Source organism: Scylla paramamosain, chromosome 30 (genome assembly GCF_035594125.1).
Source record: "Scylla paramamosain isolate STU-SP2022 chromosome 30, ASM3559412v1, whole genome shotgun sequence".
NCBI lineage: Eukaryota > Metazoa > Arthropoda > Malacostraca > Decapoda > Portunidae > Scylla > Scylla paramamosain.
In genome coordinates this window covers 16,786,615-16,806,614 of record NC_087180.1, presented here as the reverse complement: position 1 = coordinate 16,806,614, position 20,000 = coordinate 16,786,615, and the positions used below count along the sequence as shown (strand labels likewise).

Below are 20,000 nucleotides of genomic sequence, written 5' to 3'. Positions count from 1 at the left end.
GTGTGTGTGATAGCAACTCTGACTTTCTTTTACATTTTCTCTTGTTTCTCATTTGATTCCTCGTTTCATTGTCAGTTTTTTTTGTGTACTTGTCCTGTCTGCTTTACTCTCTCTCTCTTTCTCTCTCTCTCTCTCTCTCTCTCTCTCTCTCTCTCTCTCTCTCTCTCCTCTCTCTCTCTCTCTCTCTCTCTCACCGCACTCATCCATCAAATCTATTTTTCATCTCTTAACTAATCAACAAATGAGAAACACACACACACACACACACACACACACACACACACACACACACACACACACACACACACACACACACACACACACACACACACACACACAGAAAACGCAAATGCCTCTCGCCACACACAAATTACACACTGCCAATTATAATCTCCATTAAACATATGCAACGTAACTTACTGCTCATTCACCATCACCCGTTTTCTTTGCCTCATTAATTACACCCAGAGAAAAAGAAAAAAAAAATCATTATAAAAAAAAAACACGTTTGCCTTGATGAGTAATAATGATTTATATAAGAGTGAAGTAAAATGGATGTTTTTTTCTTTATTATTATTATTTTCCTTATGTATTCAAAAGGTATTTTTTAATGATTGATTGAGAAATATTAATTAAGAAGTCACAGGTAGAATTCAGGTACATTTTAATCTATTCACTAATACGGAGTAGGAGAAAGGTTTGACAGAATGGAAAGGACTGACATAGAAGGAAAGGAAGATAAGTTAAGAAAACGATGATAACTAGTAAAATGAAAAAAAATAACGCAGAGGAAAAGAAAAGAGATAAAAAAAAAGCAAAGATGTTAAAACCAAATAACACATCTTAATTTGCTTCATTAAAACTGACAAAAATTTAAGGAAAAACAGACTGAGAATGAAGAAAATAAAAAAAGAATACAAACAGAGATGGAAAAAGTTAACAAGAAGCAAGGAAGCAAGGAAAAGAGAAAAAGGCAAAATTGTAATGATAAAAAAGATGAAGACGAGGAAAAGGGGGAAGGAGAAACGAGGAGGAAAATTATAGACCAGGACGCAGACGAAGGAAATGTACAGTACACAAATAGAAAGAGAAAAATATATCTAAAGTGGAGACAGGTTAAGTAGGAAGAGAAAGACGGGGTGGAGAAAGACAAGTCCATCTGTCCATTTGAATATACAAAGAATAAGATAATCTAATCCTCTTCCTCTTCCTCCACCTTCTCTTTCTCCTCCTCCTCCTTCTCCTCCACTCCCTCCTCTTCAGTTTCGCTTCACCTGCATGACAAAAGGAAAATGAGAGAGAAAAAAAAAAAGAGATGGATGGGCATGGAAGAAAACTATTTACTTTGAAACTCAACGAAGGTAAAATAATTTAATAACGTGATCCAGAAAAATAAATGAAGCAATTAAATCTACATAAACAAATCGATTCATCTTCTCTAAATGAATATGAAGAAGAGATGCACTAACTAAACACGCTAACTAAATATACTAACATACTACTAATAATACTCAGACAACCAATTACTTAGAAATTACTTATTAAACATTTCATAATCTACAAAACTTAATTTTTTCCCCTTATTTTAATTATTACTATTCTTTCTATCACATTCATATATCATTTTGTGCTGCTTTTCAAAACGGACTTAATAAAAAACACAATTTAATATGTAACCCTCACTAGTACGTAATATTATTAAATACTGAAGCCACCCCTCCATTAATCCAATCATCTCACGTTTTCTGTGACTCATCATTACGTAAAGCTGAACTGCGATATAAAACCAGCAATTAAAAATATATTTATGTAAAAAAAATAAAATTACATAAGAAACGCTACATTCATTTTCTGTTGGGTATCAAATGGTAGACTTTTAAGTTTTCGAATATATAATTGGATCTTTTATTTGCACGAATTGCATTATCGGATTGCGCGATTGTGTGACGGACCTTATTGCTTGATGAGGCGGCGCGGCCCGAGGATGCGCAGCGCTAGTTGAAGATACCGAGAAATTGATTAGACGGTTTTTCTCTCTGCTTCTTCGTTCCTCTTTTATCTCCTTGTACTCATCTCTCTCTCTCTCTCTCTCTCTCTCTCTCTCTCTCTCTCTCTCTCTCTCTCTCTCTCTCTCTCTATTACACACAATGTCTCATAAAAAAAACAGTGCCCATCTGCTTCCTTCTCTTCTTTTTTCTTCCTCTTTTCTTCAACTCTCTCTCTCTCTCTCTCTCTCTCTCTCTCTCTCTCTCTCTCTCTCTCTCTCTCTCTCTCTCTCTCTCTCACATTACAATTGACTTCTACCCCGCCTCGTCTCCTTGTCCGTGTTTAGAGTGGCGATACAAAAGAGACGCGTGTTGCAAGTCTACCTTTATGAATTGCTGTTGGGAGAGAATTCTCTCTCCTCCCAGATAAGCGGCGATAAGGCAGTGCAATGGTTCGTATCTCGAGGCAAAACTAAAACTGAGCAGTCCTAACGATTCGACACCATTCATTAACCGGGGGAGGCGAGAGAGGTAGGAAGAAGAGAGAGAGAGAGAGAGAGTGAAAATTAAAGAAAAAAGAGAAGTTATCCATTCCCTTGCTTGAAAATGAGTGATGATTATGTTCTTCTCTTGCAATTGATTACCTGAAGATTCAAGCGCCTCTCCCTCTCCCTCTCCCCCTCCCTCTCTCTCTCTCTTTGCAACTCTCCCTTCTCGAGGCTGCAAGTTTCGTGTTCACCTCAATTAACAAGCTCAGTCCCCGCCAAGCCATTTGTCAGGCGGTAGTTAGTCCGGTGCTGGGGGCTGCGAGGAGGAGGAGGAGGAGGGTGAGGAGGAGGGCGCATGAAGGTGGAGAGCTTAGTGGATATGAGGTGGGAGGTGAGGCAAGAAGGAGATAGTAAAGAAGGGAGGAGAGAAAATGAGAGGAGGAGAAGATGAGGTGAGGCAAGGGAGGCTGTGAGGTTAGAAGGGAAATGAGGTAGAGGAGGAGGAACTGGAGGAGGAGGTTGTGAGGGAGATGAGAGGGCGGTGTGCTTGTGTGTGTGTGTTTGTGTGTGTCTGGGGAGGATGCGCGAGAGGCGAGTGAGAGTGCGTGGGCGAAATTGGCTTGTTTATCCGGCTTGTTTGTTTGTTTATTGACGTGTTTGTGCCCTGGTCGGATAAAAGGCAAAAACTGGGCTTGGAAACGTTCAGATGCCGGGTGAATAAAATGAATACATACATTGTCTTACCAAATTGAACTTCATGTGTAGAATATAAGTAAATAATCTATATAAGTGTATGTATATGCGTCTATCATTGTATGTATGTATGTATTTATGTATGTAAAAGATAATGTACTGTGGATGAGAGAGAGAGAGAGAGAGAGAGAGAGAGAGAGAGAGAGAGAGAGAGAGAGAGAGAGAGAGAGAGAGAGAGAGAGAGAGAGAGAGACGAGATAACTAATACCTGAAACTAAATATAACACACACACACACACACACACACACTAACCTCCCAACTAATCACACGCAAAATCAAATCGCGAATAATTGAAAAAAATAAATAAATAAGAAAAAAAAAACATCAGTGATCCCACACACAAGCTGGCAACACAACAGTCCCACAGATAAACAGGTGGACGAGCAGACAGGTAAGCAAACGAAACAGGAACCCCAAGGTAAGATAAGAAAGAAACACAAGCAGGTTACAAGGCACGCAGGTAAATATAATCACAACAAGCTCACGGTGAATCAGCTTAACAAGTAGCCCGACCAGGCCACAGTCACGAGGGGACGAGGGGAGACAGGGTACAAGTTTAACAAGCAGGGGGAGGTCCGGGTACTAGTCACGAGGAGGCAGGAAAGCAGGGAGGGAGGAAGAGGAGACAAGGAGGAAGGAAAGCAGGGAAGCAGGGAGTAAGAGGAGACAGGAAGAAAGGAAGATAAGCAGGGAGGGAGGAAAGCAGGGATGAAGGTAGGGAGGGAAGCAGAGAGGCAGAGAGGAAGAGGAGGCAGGGACGGAGAGAAGCAGGAGGAAGGAAGATAAGGAAGCAGGGAGAAAGAGGAGACAGGAAGACATGAAAGTTGGAAGAGGATGAAGGGAGGGAAGCAGGGGAGCAAGGAGGAAGAGAAGACAGGAAGGGAGAGAAGCAGGGAGGAAGAAGAGGAAGAAAGGCTGGGAAGCGAGGAGGAAGAGGAGACATGGGAAGAGGAAAGAATAAACAGGGAAAACATAGGTAAACAAACAGATAGGAATTTGAAGAGGCATACACACAAACAAACACACAGACGCACAGGCAAGCAGGCAGGCAAGCAGGGAAGCAGGCGAGGTTCAAGAAAGTGACTCCACCACCACCACCACCACCACCACCACCACCGCCGCCGCCGCCACCGCTGCCCCCCGCGAGGCTGGGAATGTTATCTCCATGATCAACAAATGGACCCTGCGTGAGGCTTCCTAATGACCGCCGCAGCCCTGGGGACGCCCGCCACGCCCATCCATCACCACAGGACGCCCACGCTGCCTCCTCGCCGCTAAAAAGATGCTTCACCCACGCCAACGAGGACCAGAGTACAAATTAGGGTGAGATGACGTCAGGGCTCCTCAGATAGATCCTCGGATGCTGTCACGGTGTGGATAATAAAGAGAAATGAAGAGTTTGTTTGGTGCTTTGCCGCTGCCACCCCCTCGTGTTCAGGCCGGTAAAGAAAGGATCAACTGCAGTCTGAAGGAAGTGATTAAAAAAGTTCAGGTTCTTCAGTTAGTGCAAGACGGTTTTGTGCTGTCTTTTAATGTCCAAGTACAGGGAAAATTCAACTAAAGTCTTAAATGAATAACAAAGGTTCAAGTTCTCAAGTTAATCCATGTTGATTTTGTTCTGTTTTTCAAAGTTCGACTTAAGTCTTAAATAAATGGCAAAAAAATTCAAGTTTTAAATCAAATGGTGATGGTTTTATATTTTATTAAGTCCGAGAAACACTCAAGTTCTTTAGGTGAGTTTGTGATCGTTTCTTTACTCTTTCTCAAGTCCAAGAGAGAGAGAGAGAGAGAGAGAGAGAGAGAGAGAGAGAGAGAGAGAGAGAGAGAGAGAGAGAGAGAGAGAGAGAGAGAGAGAGAGAGAGAGAGAGAGAGAGAGAGATAAAATAGAAAGTTCAAGTTTGGAAGTTAACTCATGATAGTTTCTTTCCTTTCTAATTCATTCTGTTTTTTAATATTTTCTCCAAGTTCCAGAGATCAACAGAAGAAGATCAAAAAGGAAGTCCAAGTTCTTAAGTTAATCCCTGAAGGTTTTCTATTTTCTGTATTTTTCCCCTTCTTTTTAAAGTTCGCGAGATTAATGGAAGCCGGAGCTCAATGAAGAATGTTAGAGCCAAAACCGACGTATGAATAATATAGGAAGGAATGCGGCGGCGACAAATCATGAGCAGGACAGTGAACAAACTCAACCAAATGCCATGAATAATGTTGAATATGCAACAGTAAAGTATAAACAAAGATAAAATCGCGGCTTGATAAACGCGACACGGGGGAGAAGAGAAACAGGAAAACACACACACAAACACATACACACACACACACAGAGAGAGAGAGAGAGAGAGAGAGAGAGAGAGAGAGAGAGAGAGAGAGAGAGAGAGAGAGAGAGAGAGAGAGAGAGAGAGAGAGAGAGAGAGAGAGAGAGAGAGAGAGAGAGAGAGAGAGAGAGAGAGAGAGCATATATAGAGACAATAACCCTCAAAAAAAAAAAGTGAACAGAACATGAATTTCATCTCTCCATTTCATCTTTTTTATATTTCAAAGGAAGAGAAAATGGAAGAGAAAATGGAAGAGGAGAAAAGACGAAGAGGAAAAGGAAGAAAAACATGAAGACTAAAATTTTTCAAAACACCTTAATTTTCCTTTTCGAATTATGTAACCTTTCTTTTTTCCATTTCCCTTTTTTTAGCATCGAAGAAGGAAGAAGTGGGAAGAAAAGGGACGAGGAGCAGCTTGAAGGGAAGGTAGAGAAGAAATGCACCAAAAAAATTTAAAGACACCAAATTTCATCTTTTGACTGTTTTTTAATACATCAAAGGAGGAAGAGGACGAAGAAAAGGAATAAAAAGAAGAAAAAGAGAGAAAACATGACCAAAAACAAAAAAAAAAAAAAAAATAAATAAATAAAACAACAAATTTCAGCTGTGCATTTCGTTCTTTTACGAAGCAAATGAGAAAGAAAAAAGAAATATGAAAAGAGTGAAAAAAATAAAAACGTAAAAAAAAATAACAAGAATTAAAAAAAAAAAAAAAAACTAAAATTTGCTTCTCGATTCCGTCCACTTTTATGCATGGCCCCGGTCGCTCCTTCTCTCAGGTGACCATAAATTTGTCCTAAACCATTGTCTTGTCGCTCCGTGCCCTTCACTAGTTCCCACGCGCCCCCAGGAGACGCCGGCCGCGGAGATAAGACCCGCGACCGACTCCTTGCGGTCTTGAGAGCGTCTTTAGCATAATTTTTACGGCCCCGACAGAGTCCTTTAGTCTGTGATCAGTGTTCATCTCAAGATCTCAAGCCACGGTAGGATGCTAAAGTCCCCCTTGCTCCTCCTCCTCCTCCTTCTCCCCAAGTCTCCACCATCCCTTGGTTTATTGGTGGTGATAGTGGTGGCGTGTGGTGGTGATAGCGGTGGTGTAAGCTGCTGTATTTTTCTTCCTAAAATTGTTTTCTTTTATGGTCTTTCTTTTTGTTTTCTTTTTTTTTGTCTTCTCTTTCGTGCATTGTTTTTTTTCGGAGTTGTGTGTGTGTGTGTGTGTGTGTGTGTGTGTGTGTGTGTGTGTGTGTGTGTGTGTGTGTGTGTGTGTGTGTGTGTGTTTGTTTTTCTTTGGTTTTCTTTGTGTTAAGATTTTTTTCTATCTATTATTGTTTTGATTTCTTTTGCCTGAGTTCGGCTGATTTTTTTTTTCAATTTCCTCATATATTTTTTTCCTTGTCTTCTGCTCTACTTATTTCTTTCATTCCTCTTTTTTTTCATGTTTTTAAGTTATTCCACACTTGTCCTATTTTTACACTAAGCATTCTCTCTCTCTCTCTCTCTCTCTCTCTCTCTCTCTCTCTCTCTCTCTCTCTCTCTCTCTCTCTCTCTCTCTCTCTCTCTCTCTCTCTCTCTCTCTCTCTCCGCCCCGCGTCAGGCTTCACAAACTTAAAGATAAACATCTCAAAATTACACGAAATATTTGTTGGTTTCACAGCCTCGCGACGCCCTCGTGTGACGGGCCTCGCTTGTGGTGGTGGTGGTGGTGGTGGTGGTCGAGCAGCGGGTGTGTGGCGGTCTCTCTTGGTGTATTGTGTCCTATGTCTGCTTGTCTGCCCATCTGTCTGTCTGTATGTGTGTCTATCTGTCTTTCGGGGCTGTTTGTATGCAGGTGATTTCGAGTGTGTGTGTGTGTGTGTGTGTGTGTGTGTGTGTGTGTGGGGTGTATGCGTGTTTTCTGTCTGTGTATCTGTCTATCTGTTTCTCTCTCTCTCTCTCTCTCTCTCTCTCTCTCTCTCTCTCTCTCTCTCTCTCTCTCTCGTACATCCACACACATCAAGAGCTCGACACAGTAAACACAGACCCGCCTGACAGGACGAAGCTAGTTTGGTGATTTATTCTACAGCAGTGGCCGCTTCCCTCACCCCGACACACACCTGCCCGGCGCCCGAACCTGTCTCATTTCTCCAGCGTAGTTTAGTTTTTCAACACATCCTCACACGTTGAGCCATATTCTGAAACACTTCTGCGCCGCACCTCCGCTACATTCAGAAGGCTCTCGTCTACTTGAGGTGGCACGGGTTTTTAAGGGTGTTTTTACAGTTCTACAGATAGATTAACAAGATTTCTGCATTATTTACAGGAGAAACACTCTTGAGAACCCGGATAATTATCTTTTAAGGCCTTTGAAAATACTCGTGGTAAGAGAGAGCAACGCGTTTTAGAATACAGGCCTCACACACACACACACACACACATACACACACACACGACTTTCCACTCCTCATCCTAGTTGTTGTGGCGGCCCCAGGTGGACCCCTCACCTGGGTAATTAGCAAACACAGGTGAGTAATTAGCATTTAAAGTGATACCTTACCCCTGCAGGTACGTCACCCTTGTTGATGTTCCTCCTTTACCTTGCTGTTTGTAAGGTGAGTAGGGGGAGGGTGAGGGGGAAGGGAGGGAGGGGAGGAAGGGGCAGGATGTGTGTGTGTGTGTGTGTGTGTGTGTGTGTGTGTGTGTGTGTGTGTGTGTGTGTGTGTGTGTGTGTGGTGATAATGACTTAAAAATAGTAAATTCCTGTCTTTCAGTTTCCTATTTTCTATCTATTCATTATTTTCTTTCGTATTTTCTTACACTTCTCCTCCCTTCCTCTCTTCCTTCTCTTTCTTTCTTCTGCCTCCCTTCCTCTCTCCTTCCTCTAGCTTTCTAAACTAAACGCCTTGTTTGAAAGTCTACAGAACGTAATTTATTTTTATGTATTTACGTTTCACAATGTGGACGTCCGTGTGTGTGTGTGTGTGTGTGTGTGTGTGTGTGTGTGTGTGTGTGTGTGTAGAGAAACACTCATTTATAGACACAAAAACATTCTCTCTCTCTCTCTCTCTCTCTCTCTCTCTCTCTCTCTCTCTCTCTCTCTCTCTCTCTCTCTCTCTCTCTCTCTCTTCGCAGACCAGCAAAAAGAAAATTACACAAGTTTTTAATTCATTGCATTTTTCGACGGATGAAAATTGCCAGAATCATTGAAAGGTCGAAGTGGAAGAAATCACGGCCCTTGGATTAAACACGAGACACTGATTGCAGGTTGCTGTTAATTCATGATTACACATTAATTTATCACCTATTGTGTTATGCATTTACCTGTGCCTGTGTGCGTGCGTGTGTGTGTGTGTGTGTGTGTGTGTGTGTGTGTGTGTGTGTGTGTGTGTGTGTGTGTGTGTGTGTGTGTGTGTGTGTGTGGTTGGGAGAGAAGATTTCTGTCTGACTCGCCGTGTTTAAACAATGCGGTGTTTTGTAAAAAGTTGTAGTATCTTTATTTGATGCTTTATTGAGATGTACCTGAGCGGATGCGTGATTGCACGGACAGACAACCTACCTGACGGAGGAAGATAAAGGAAGAGATACGCAGACGGAAAGAGATGGACGGTCACGAAGGAAGGAACTGAAAGAGAAAGAGAAGATACACAGACAGAAAGCCGGACATCCACACACACACACACACACACACACACACACACACACAAACGCATATACATAAGGGACAAAGAGAAATAGATAAACAAACGGACGACGAGACAGATACACAGAGACAGACAAACAAACAGACAGACAGACAGACAGAAAGCCAGCTACAAAGAGAGACATACACATATAAGATCAGGTAGACGAACAGACACAGATAAAAAATAAAAAGACAGACAGAAAGAATTAAAAAGACAGAGATTGATTGAAAGACAACAGACATACAGAAAAAATAAAGACACACACACACACACACACACACACACACACACACACACACACACACACACACACACACACACACACCATTTCAACACCCACTTACACTCACACTCCCCACTGATCCACAATACGTAAAAATCTCACTCAACAAGGTGACTAATTACCCGCGACAAATTAAAATCACTATAACATTCAACACCTGACACGTGAGAGAATGTACGTCACCTTACACGCACGTCACCTCGCTCTTTAGCACGTCATCCACTGCAAAGGTCACTCGGCGCGTGGAAGGCAAAAGTAAAGGTGTTCCATCTCTTAATTGGCGATGGGATTGAGTTCGGTTCGTGTGTTTTGTTAGATGCAGCCTGATTTCTCTCTTTAAGGCCGCGAACAGTCAGGAAAGTTGAGTAAAAGGTTGAATATCTCATCAAATCATTCATCTCACTCGCTCTCCTTCATCCAAGTGGACTTGAGGTGAAGTGGTTCGGAAAGTGACTTTATTACAAAGCTATTCTCTTAACAGCATGTCAGATCACACGACTGATTCGCTTTAGTTCATAATTTCTTTATCCAGAAATAACTTAATTATACGTAGTTTCATTCTGAGGTAAAATGTCAACTATAAAATCCTGCTTTTGTGAAAATTTGTGGAGAAAGTTTTGAAGGATTATCACTCTTGAATGTGAGATAATATGTATGTTTAGAATGTTCTTATTCTCTTTATTTCTACAATTATTCCTCTGTCGTTTAACTTTGAAAGCTGTGTTTTTCCATCCTACCAGTGGATTTTGCAACAACCGTGTAATGAATATTAATGAGAATGTCTTTTGAGCTGGCACTGAACTCGATGCTGTGACAAAACAAGAGTAACACATCTTTTTTAATATAATTTTCTTCACTTTAGCGATCCCACCGGCACGAAGTTTAAGAAAAAAAAAAAAAAATGGAGTAGTGTCTGCCTTTGTACAGGATAATTCTCCTCTGAAATGATACGATGAGTATTTCACCTCATTCTTCAGAAGTGACGTGAAATTAAATTAACTCTACAACGTTATGAATAAACAGCAGAGAAAAAAAAGTTGGAGTTGGTTAATTTTTCCCTCTTGCTTCTTTTTCTCTACTTGAACATTCACCGTGAACATTATATCATTAAGCGTTCTGGGAAGCTATTTAATCACTGCATCACTTTATCATTCCCCTTCCTGATGCAACGAGCGTTTCATTTAACTTTTCGCGAGGCAAGTGAGATTGACCAAAAGGATTTACAGCGTCAGGGTCGAATAGCAGAATAAAAAAACCCTCAATGTTAATCTTTTTTTCTCCCTCTCCCTCTTATCGCCCTGAGTCACATCGTAATGGGGAAAACCTTATAACTTCTCGTCTGACTTAACCTTTACATCTCTCCCTCAATTGTACAAACACGCAAGGTAATAATTACCCTTCACACCTGTCACTGCACTTAAAATACACCTAAGAATATACACACCTGCCTCGACACTCACACAGAACACACAATACAAGCTTAACTATACTACTTTTTCTCCCTCTTCTTCTCTCCCTCTCCCCCTCCCTCTTCTCGCTTTACTAAATCTAAAACGTAGTACATTTACACTTTTACAAACCCCACAATGCAAACTTACTCGTAAAACATTCAACCTCAAGTGCTTTTTAGAAGAAATTACACGTATGTACTACATGTATATACCTGGGAGTGTAAAAATAAGAGAAAGAAATTTAAATAACACTGTCATCGGTTCCCTGTCTTTCAGTCATGTTGAAAATGGTAGAAGAAAAGGAAAATTTTCATAGGTCATCCTGATTGACATTATAGCTTTCAAATTCGCACTTTCACTACAGTTTACGTATGTGTTAGAGGAAGGGAAGAATTGGTGCGGGTAGAGGAATAGGAGGAGGAGGAGGAGGAGATAAGGAGAGGGAATAGAAAGAATAATCTCTTTTTTATAATGAGATGAATAAGGCAGGTAAAAAGTAAATTAAAAAAAAAAAAGTTAAACTACATATTGTAAAAGGTTAGAGAAGCAAGAAAATACAACGATAAACTGAGAATCTGATGTAATGAACAGTAAAAATTAAGACACATGGAGAGAGAGAGAGAGAGAGAGAGAGAGAGAGAGAGAGAGAGAGAGAGAGAGAGAGAGAGAGAGAGAGAGAGAGAGAGAGGAGGAAAATTAAGAAAACCAAGAACGTTAAGCTACACGTTAAAAAAAAAGGTTACAGAATTAATAAAATACAACGATAGACTGAGAATCTAATATAACGAACAGTAAAGTAAGCAAAGCAGCCAATTACGAGACCAAAAACCAGAAAGACGGAGGTTACAGGAAGACTCAAGGCGCCCTGTGATGAACGATCCCTCCTCTATCACCATTCTCGTCTCCCGTATGCTCTATATATTAACAGTGAGACATCTTATCATCACATACATGACTTTACGACCACAATTACTAGTACTACTCGTATACAAAAACTACCACCACCACTACCATTAATACCTTTCTTTATCTACCCTCCACACGTCACTACTGAACTATAAAGACTGCTATTATAACCGCCAGTTCCCTTTCTCCGTCTCTCTTCTTGCTATAATCACCCATATCACAACTTCCATACTACCATCACTATTTTTCTCTCTATCCTCGCGTATGTACACCACCTATTATTAATCTTTTATAAATTTATGTCTATCTTCTTCATATTCATCTACATCTACGTAACTAAGAATACTACCATTTTCTATTTGTTATCCTTCCTATCACAGTTATTATTTGTAGCCATATTAATTTCTTTCCAGTTTACTCCACAATCAGCGACACCAACTTTCTTTCCTTCTTTCCTTCTATCCTCTCTACCATTGCCATCCACATCTCCGCATCCACCAGCAATGCCACCCCCATTATCATTCTCTGTTATCCTCTCCTGCCTTGTTATCATTTGTAATCCTTTCAATTCCTTCCTAACTAATTCCCTTTGCTCTACAATAATCTCCACTAGTATTTTTTCCCTCTTCCCAACACTACTGCCCACCATCACACACACACACACACACACACACACACACACACACGCCTTAACATTCACCTCATCCTCCTTTCCTTTCCCCACAACACACTGGTCAGGTTTGGGTTGGCTCTCCGTACACTCCTTACCAATACCTGCTGGTCATTTGCATCTCAGGTGATCAGCCAGGTGATACGCACAGGTAATTAGCCGACGATTCGTATAAGGGGAAGGAGGGCAGGTGACTTTTCATACCAGGAGACTTCGGTCCATATTAACTGTGCTCCAGGAATGAACAAAAAAGAAGGGCATGAAGAAAAGTGATACAAAAAAGTAAGAATGGTCAGGTAATAGATACGCTTGAGGAAGATATGATAGTCTTACATTTATCGTAAGCCAGTGAAAGCTGAGAGGAGGGGAGAGGAGGAGAGGAGGGAGAGGAATGATAGAGGAGGGTGTGAGGGAGAAGGAGAGAAGATTACAGAAGAGAAATGGAGACGAGGAGGGGAAAAATAAGAATTAACAGACAACTAAACGTGAAAAGAAAAACAGTATAGTAAAGGATAGAAAATAAGTGATAAAAGAAAGAAATAGGATAAACAAAGAAAAGAAAACCTATCGCATTGAGTAAAGACAAGAAGAAAATAATAGAGGGGAGAGAGAAGAGACAACATTAAACCGAAAAAAAAAAACGAAAGATGAAGGCAAAATCCAAAACACAGAGAGAAAAGTAAAGTGAGGAGAAGAAGAGGAGGTAAAAATATAATTGGTGGCTAAGATGGTGGTGTCAGGTGTAAGAAGAGACTTGCCACGCTGTAAGGAAGGCTTCTGAAGGGCGTTCCTTGAGAGAGAGAGAGAGAGAGAGAGGAGAGAGAGAGAGAGAGAGAGAGAGAGAGAGAGAGAGAGAGAGAGAGAGAGAGAGGAGAGAGAGAGAGAGAGAGAGAACATATTCATCTTCTTTCAATTTCTAGTTTTTGTGTATACGTGGCCACCTAATTTACCTGTCAGAGAGAGAGAGAGAGAGAGAGAGAGAGAGAGAGAGAGAGAGAGAGAGAGAGAGAGAGAGAGAGAGAGAGAGAGCCTTATAATACAGACCACTAAGTAACTCGATAACTGTATCAAGGAGAAAAATCATCCACATTCCTACGAGTCATACACTGATCTCTACTCTCTCTCTCTCTCTCTCTCTCTCTCTCTCTCTCTCTCTCTCTCTCTCTCTCTCTCTCTCTCTCTCTTTGTCGCAGTTATCTCTTATTCCTTTCTTTTTAACAGGTTATTAGTATTATTTGGGTGAGAGGAGAGAAGAAGAGAGAGAGAGAGAGAGAGAGAGAGAGAGAGAGAGAGAGAGAGAGAGAGAGAGAGAGAGAGAGAGAGAGAGAGGAGAGAGAGATAGAACCAAGAAGAATTACCATCTTAACAATAACATATCGACATAGGGCTCTCAAAACAACAAGAGAAAATTCTAAAAAAAATAGAAAAGAAATGAAATGATAAAAAAAAACATCCTGTTAATTACACCACCACTCACAACCAGCAACAGCAACAGCAATAACAACAACAACAACAACAACAACAACAATCAATATAACAAACAACATTGTACATAAACACACCAAAACCCACTACACACACACACACACACACCAACACACACACACACACACACAGGACACAATAACAACGCAAGACAAGAGAAGACAAGGAGAAGAAAGGCAAAGAGGAACATGCAGCCACTAACACGCACCTGGGCATCGCATGGGGCAGGGCTGGGCACAGAGCAGGGTGGGGCGGGGCGAGGGCGTGAGGTGGGGCGGGGCACTGACGAGGACCACCAGGTTGGCTCACACCTATGAGGCGCGCAGAAGACGCCGCTGGGGGACCTCTGCCGCCGCCCAGCACATGCCACCCACGCCGCCCGCCGTGTAAGGGGAAGGTGGAGGCGTAATGAGAGGGAGGAGATGAGGAAGTGCTAGCCATGAAGGAAGAGAGAGTGGTGAAGGAAGGGATCGTGAAGAAGGAGGAGCAGGAGGAAAAGGAAAGAAGAGTAGGAAGAGCAGGAGAGATGCATGATGAAAGACAGAGACAGAGAGAGAGAGAGAGAGAGAGAGAGAGAGAGAGAGAGAGAGAGTGAGAGAGAGAGAGAGAGAGAGAGAGAGGCGGTGAGTCAAAGAGGAAGTAACAGAGTACTCAGACGAAAGGCTCTCATCCACCTCACATTTATCTTGGAACTAAAGACACCGCGAGCAGAGCCAGGCATGCAATCCACTCACCCCGCCGTCTCATCCACTCACTCGCCCTCAATCCGCCAGCCATTAATCCACCAGTCATGCACACTGCTCTCCTCTCGGCACCACCACCATCACCACCCACGTCGAGCACAAGATAGCGAGCAGGAGGGAAGACAGACGATGATGTGTATAGAATATGGATGTTGGTGTTGGATGGGTGGAGGGGATGGGACCACCTGCTCTCCCTCCCTCCCTCTCCCTCCCTTTCCCTTCGTCTCTTCCTCTCTCTCCTGCCTTTTCCCTCCCACAACCCTCCCAGCCTCTTCCTTCTCCGCCCCTTCGCCCCCTCTCCTTTCTCTCTCTCTCTCTCTCTCCTTCCCTTGCCCTGTCTCGCCTCCCTGGTGACACGCGTCCGGAAGGTGGGTAGGGTAAGGGAGAGATAGGAAAGACGGAAAGAAAGTAAGGGAGAGAGGAACGGAGGGAGAGAGAATGGTTTATACTAACGACAAATTGAAAAGTAACGTATATTTTACGCCACGAGATGGGAAGGGAAGGGGAAGGAGGGAGAGGGTGGAAAAGGAGATAAAGGGAAAGAGAAAGAAAGAAAAGAAAGGAGAACGATTTTTAGTAGTGACGAATGAGGAAAATGACGTATTTCTGATACTACCAATTTTGAAACGACCCATTTCTTGACTAACTTCATTTCAAACACATTTATTCCAAGCTTTCTTTGCAATTTTTCAAGATGTACTCGTTAACATTCTAATCCACCTGCCTCCAACTGCAGAGAAATTAAGGAAATGATCTGCCAGCAAGGGTATAATTTCTCCAGACTTATGAAATCGTCTGCTCTCTTTGAACTCTCGCAATTCATGACGCGAAGTAACGAGAAAACTGGAGCTCGAGGTCTTGTTCCGTCTCGCTCCTGCATAAAAGACTCACTTTCTGACTCGGTCCACTGTTCCAGTAAATGATAGAAGCTTCACTTGTTCATCTTTTTGCTTCGACCCACACACACACACACACACGCACACCTGTCTACCTGTTCGCCGTCCCTCCGATGAATACTGATGATGTACAGGTGGAGAAAAAACTAATAGATTCTACACCTACTCGGGCACCACAACATTCAATTTCCCTTTAATATCTACGAGTGAAGCAGCATCCCACTCCATCATTGTAATGCCCAACCAACAAGCTGCCAGTCTCCTTCACCCACCTCAGTTGGCCCTTTGCTATTCCCTTCACTCCCTTCTCTTACTCCACTTCTCATCCATATCACCTGAATTGTCTCCCAGGTACTTTCTTCCATCTGTTCTTATCGCTCCCTTTTTTGGTTGCTTTCATGACACACAGCCACGCCACTTTCTTATTTCTTTTCAATTTTCTTGTGGATACTGACATGCTCTCAGGCCCCGGGGTGGTAAAGGATGAGGTGGACAGATGGTACAGCCACTGAGTACGAGGCGGCAGGTGTAAGTGCATAGGTGTAAAAAGGGGAGTGGATTTGATGGGGGAAAAGTACAGATGAGTGAAGATGCTTTAGGTTCTGACAGGTGATGTGAAGTGAGATCAGGTGATACGTGTCTGATGAGGGTGGCTTCTGACAGGTGAAGGCAGGTGAGGGTACACAGTGACAGGTGTGGGAGGAGCAGGGTGGCTTCGAGATGAGCAGGAGACAAGAGGTGTGAGAGAGACAGGGGTGGTGCAGGTGTGTTTCAGGCGAGTAAATCGATGTTGACGTAGGTTCAATTAGTGTCCATTCCACACCTGCCTCACCTCACGGCTCGTTTCATATCTGGTAGACACTGCACCTTGACACTACGGTTAGATAGTTATGTAGCTAGCTGGTTAGTTAGTAAGAATGAAAGTTAGTTAGTTTTTTTAGTGAGTGAGTGAGAGTGAGTGAGTTAGTTCATGAATTAGCTAGCAACACAGGTAGCTAATAAATTATTTGATTAGTTAGTTCAATGATAAAACGACAGAAATACAAATAACTTACACCAAATACCACACCAAGTCTCGCCTTTACAATTATCTATACCTTTCCTGCACTATATTTCCAACTTTCACTAAATATTCAACCCTAGAAGAGCAAACATACCATCGACACACACACACACACACACACACACACACACACACACACACACACACACACACACACCCTCATCAAGACTCAACACTGGCCCATCTCATCACGAGGACTCATGAGCCTCATTCCACATCAATCACCGGGTCATCAGCCTCACTCCACATCACAACCCGCTCGGCCGCCACGCTAAGAGGGACGTGGGTATGGCATTCCTCTCGCATTAGTCCCATGCCACACCTCTCTCGCCAAGCCATTTCCTACGCCGGCAACACGACGCAAGACACTAAAGCGGACGTGTTTGTGTCATTACAGCGGACACGAAAATATTGCGACGGCACGCCCTTTGAAGCTCCCGCGGTGCCCCGAACACGGCCCACCCCGACGAGATGATAAAAGGACGGATATTTTCAGCGTAGGAGATGAAGCCAGGGCGTGAAATGATACTGAGGGGGAGCTGGTGATGGAGGAGGAGATGTTGGAGCAGCTTGTCGTGAAATGAGGGGAAGAGAAAGGACATGAGATGGGAGACAAAGACAGGATGAGATGATGCTGGTAGTGATGGAAGGGATGTGAACGTAGCATGTTGTGAAATGAGGGAGAGAGGCAAGACATGAGATGGGAGGGCAAAGCAAGGGTGCACGAGAGACGTAAGGGAAGACAGCAAGGCAGGATGTGGTTCATGAGGTCAATGTCATTTCATTATTTCGTAATCGTTGTGTGAGAGTTTGACTTATCCTCCTCCTGTTTCTTCTTCTCCCATTCAATCCGTCACCAGTGAACCTGCCAATTGATGGAAGTTTATGGAGGAGGCCACAGCGTACCTACCTCCAGGATAGCCACGAGAAATGGGACTCAGATGACTGCCACTACTGTAATTTCTTCTCGTCGCTACTCTTCCTCCAGAAACCCAATCGCTGCAATAGCCTCGGGTTCTTGTCCCAGATAAGTGAGTAAGAAGGCTGACGAAAGCAAACACAGCGCTTATCTTGGCATCACTCGAGGAATGAGGCGGTGAGTGTGGGGGGAAGGAACACTCCCACATGCATCTGCTGATTAAAGATGGACCACAATGTCTTTGTCAAGTATTTTTCCATGTAAGGTCATCTCACTGTCGGCGGAGGGTGGAGGTGCGTTGGCCTGATGGAGACACCTGGAATGCCTGACAGGGATGCCTTGGTCCTTGGTCTTGGTGCTCTGAACCTTTCCAGCCCGTGAGTTTTGGACTGACCTGGGTAGCTTGCCCTCGTCACAAACTTCCTTCAGGAGAGGTGGCAGTAATAGCGTCGTAAGGCTCAGCGCTCGTCCCCCTCACATATCTAATCCGAAAAGTGTCCAATCAAAACACATTCTCGCTGCGATATACATGTATTGTATGACACGTCCTGTGGCTTGGAACGTTGGGCACGGCATCCACTGGTCCCTGTTATCACGAGGGTTTGGGCCCGGCACGCTGATGGCCGCTGAAGAATTCATATGAAAGCTGTAACAACTTGGAGAACGAAATGATTGACAGAGAGAAACTGAGAGAGCTGTATAAGAAGCTAAGATCCAACTCATCCCTGGAGAAACTAATCGAGTGGTGAATTATTGCATTTATTCAGAAATTCGTTGGGGTGGCTAGTCCTTGCAGCCTCTGAGGGTATGAAAAAGCTAAGTGCACTACAACTCATCATCTGGAGAAACTAATCGAGTGGTGAACTGTATCATTTATTCAGAAATTCATAGCGGTGACTATTCCTTGTAGGTTTTGAGTGGAAGGAAGAAGAAAGAGGAAACGTTTACTTAACAGTCTAACTCTAAGCCCTTCCTTCCACAAGAGCATCACTTCATGGCCACTCTCCCTCCCTCCTTCCCTCTCCTCACCATTACTTCTCTCTCCCTACCACTTTCCACTCACCACTCCTCCCTCACAAACCATCACAACTCCTCCTCCACTACTCCACACACACCCTTACTCCACTCACAAACACTTACCAGCTCCAAGCCTCCTCACAGCCCCATCTCCCTCTCCTCCTCCGTCTCCTTTCCCTCCTCCCAGCCCTCACCCGTCTCGCCAAACAAAAACAGACAATTACAGGTGGGGCGCAGGTGCTGGTCAGGAGTAATTGGGAACCAGATTAACAATAGCCAATTAAGAATACAAACAAGAGAGTAATTGGGTGATTATGGGAGCCACGGAATGCCTCCACGCCAGCCCCAAGGGAGACGACTACCAAGGGAGACTACCAAGGAAGATTGCTAAGGGAGATTACTAAGGGAGGCTGCTAAGGGAGACCAAAGGAGACTAGTATTTGCTGTTTTATTCTTCGGACTACCAAGGGAAGGTACCAAGGGAGACAATAAAGGGAGGTTACAAAGGGAGACTACAAGGGGAGAATACACTTCAGGGAGATTTTAAAGATTAGTAAGGGGAAATATTTATACTCCTAGAGACATTTATGGAATATTACACAGATCTTATCTCAAAGTTTGCCTCCTTCTGTGTAAATAGGCGAAAAAAATTTTTATCTTAAGGAGACGATTTGTTTCCCTCAACGTTCAAACGCCACGTCAAAACATCTTCTTGGCGCTGCTTGAGAGAAAACCTAAATTCTAAACTGTTATTATCGTTTGGCGTTTATTTACGAAATTCTCCTCACTTTTAACCCGCCAAGCAGAGCAGGTGCGAAAATTCAGAAATAAAAGTAAATAGAAAATGGTTAAATAAATGTATAAATGTAGGAATATTGAGGTTACAGCACACTTACCAAAGACTGGCTGTCTCCAGGGTGTCTTCGTCCCTCCTGCCACGCCTGGGACGCTGAAGGTGAAGGTGCCGCGCCGACCCTGAGCAATGTTTGTGAAAGTGAAGTGAAGGTGTTAAGATTCTTTTTTCTTGGTGACATTTGTTGTTGTTGTTGTTGTTGTTGTTGTTGTTGTTGTTATTGTTATTATTATTATTACTGTTATCATAGGTTTTATCATTATTGTGAGAAGTATTATTCGTGGTTCAGTAATAATAATAATAATAATAATAATAATAATAATAATAATAATAATAAATAATAATAATAATAATAATAACAACAACAACAACAACAACAACAACAACAACAGCAATAATAATAATAATAACAATAATAATAATAATAATAATAATAATAATAATAATAATAATAAAAATAACAATAATAACAATGGTAATAATAACAATAATAATAATAATAATAATAATAATAAT

At 42.6% G+C, this 20,000-nt stretch overlaps 1 protein-coding gene across 7 annotated transcripts in view; it reads right to left on the bottom strand.

Annotated features, from left to right (window-relative positions):
* The window catches only part of LOC135115936 (uncharacterized), a 186,746-nt gene that overhangs the window by 64,836 nt on the left and 101,910 nt on the right, over positions 1–20,000 (bottom strand). For all 7 annotated transcript variants that reach the window (XR_010276110.1, XR_010276111.1, XM_064033082.1 and 4 more), the window contains one exon: positions 19,528–19,606. Coding sequence is in view for 5 of the 7 variants with exons in the window: in XM_064033082.1 (XP_063889152.1) it covers positions 19,528–19,606 (79 nt within the window). In the remaining 2 variants the exon portion in view is untranslated. The remainder of the gene's footprint in view (positions 1–19,527; positions 19,607–20,000) is intronic.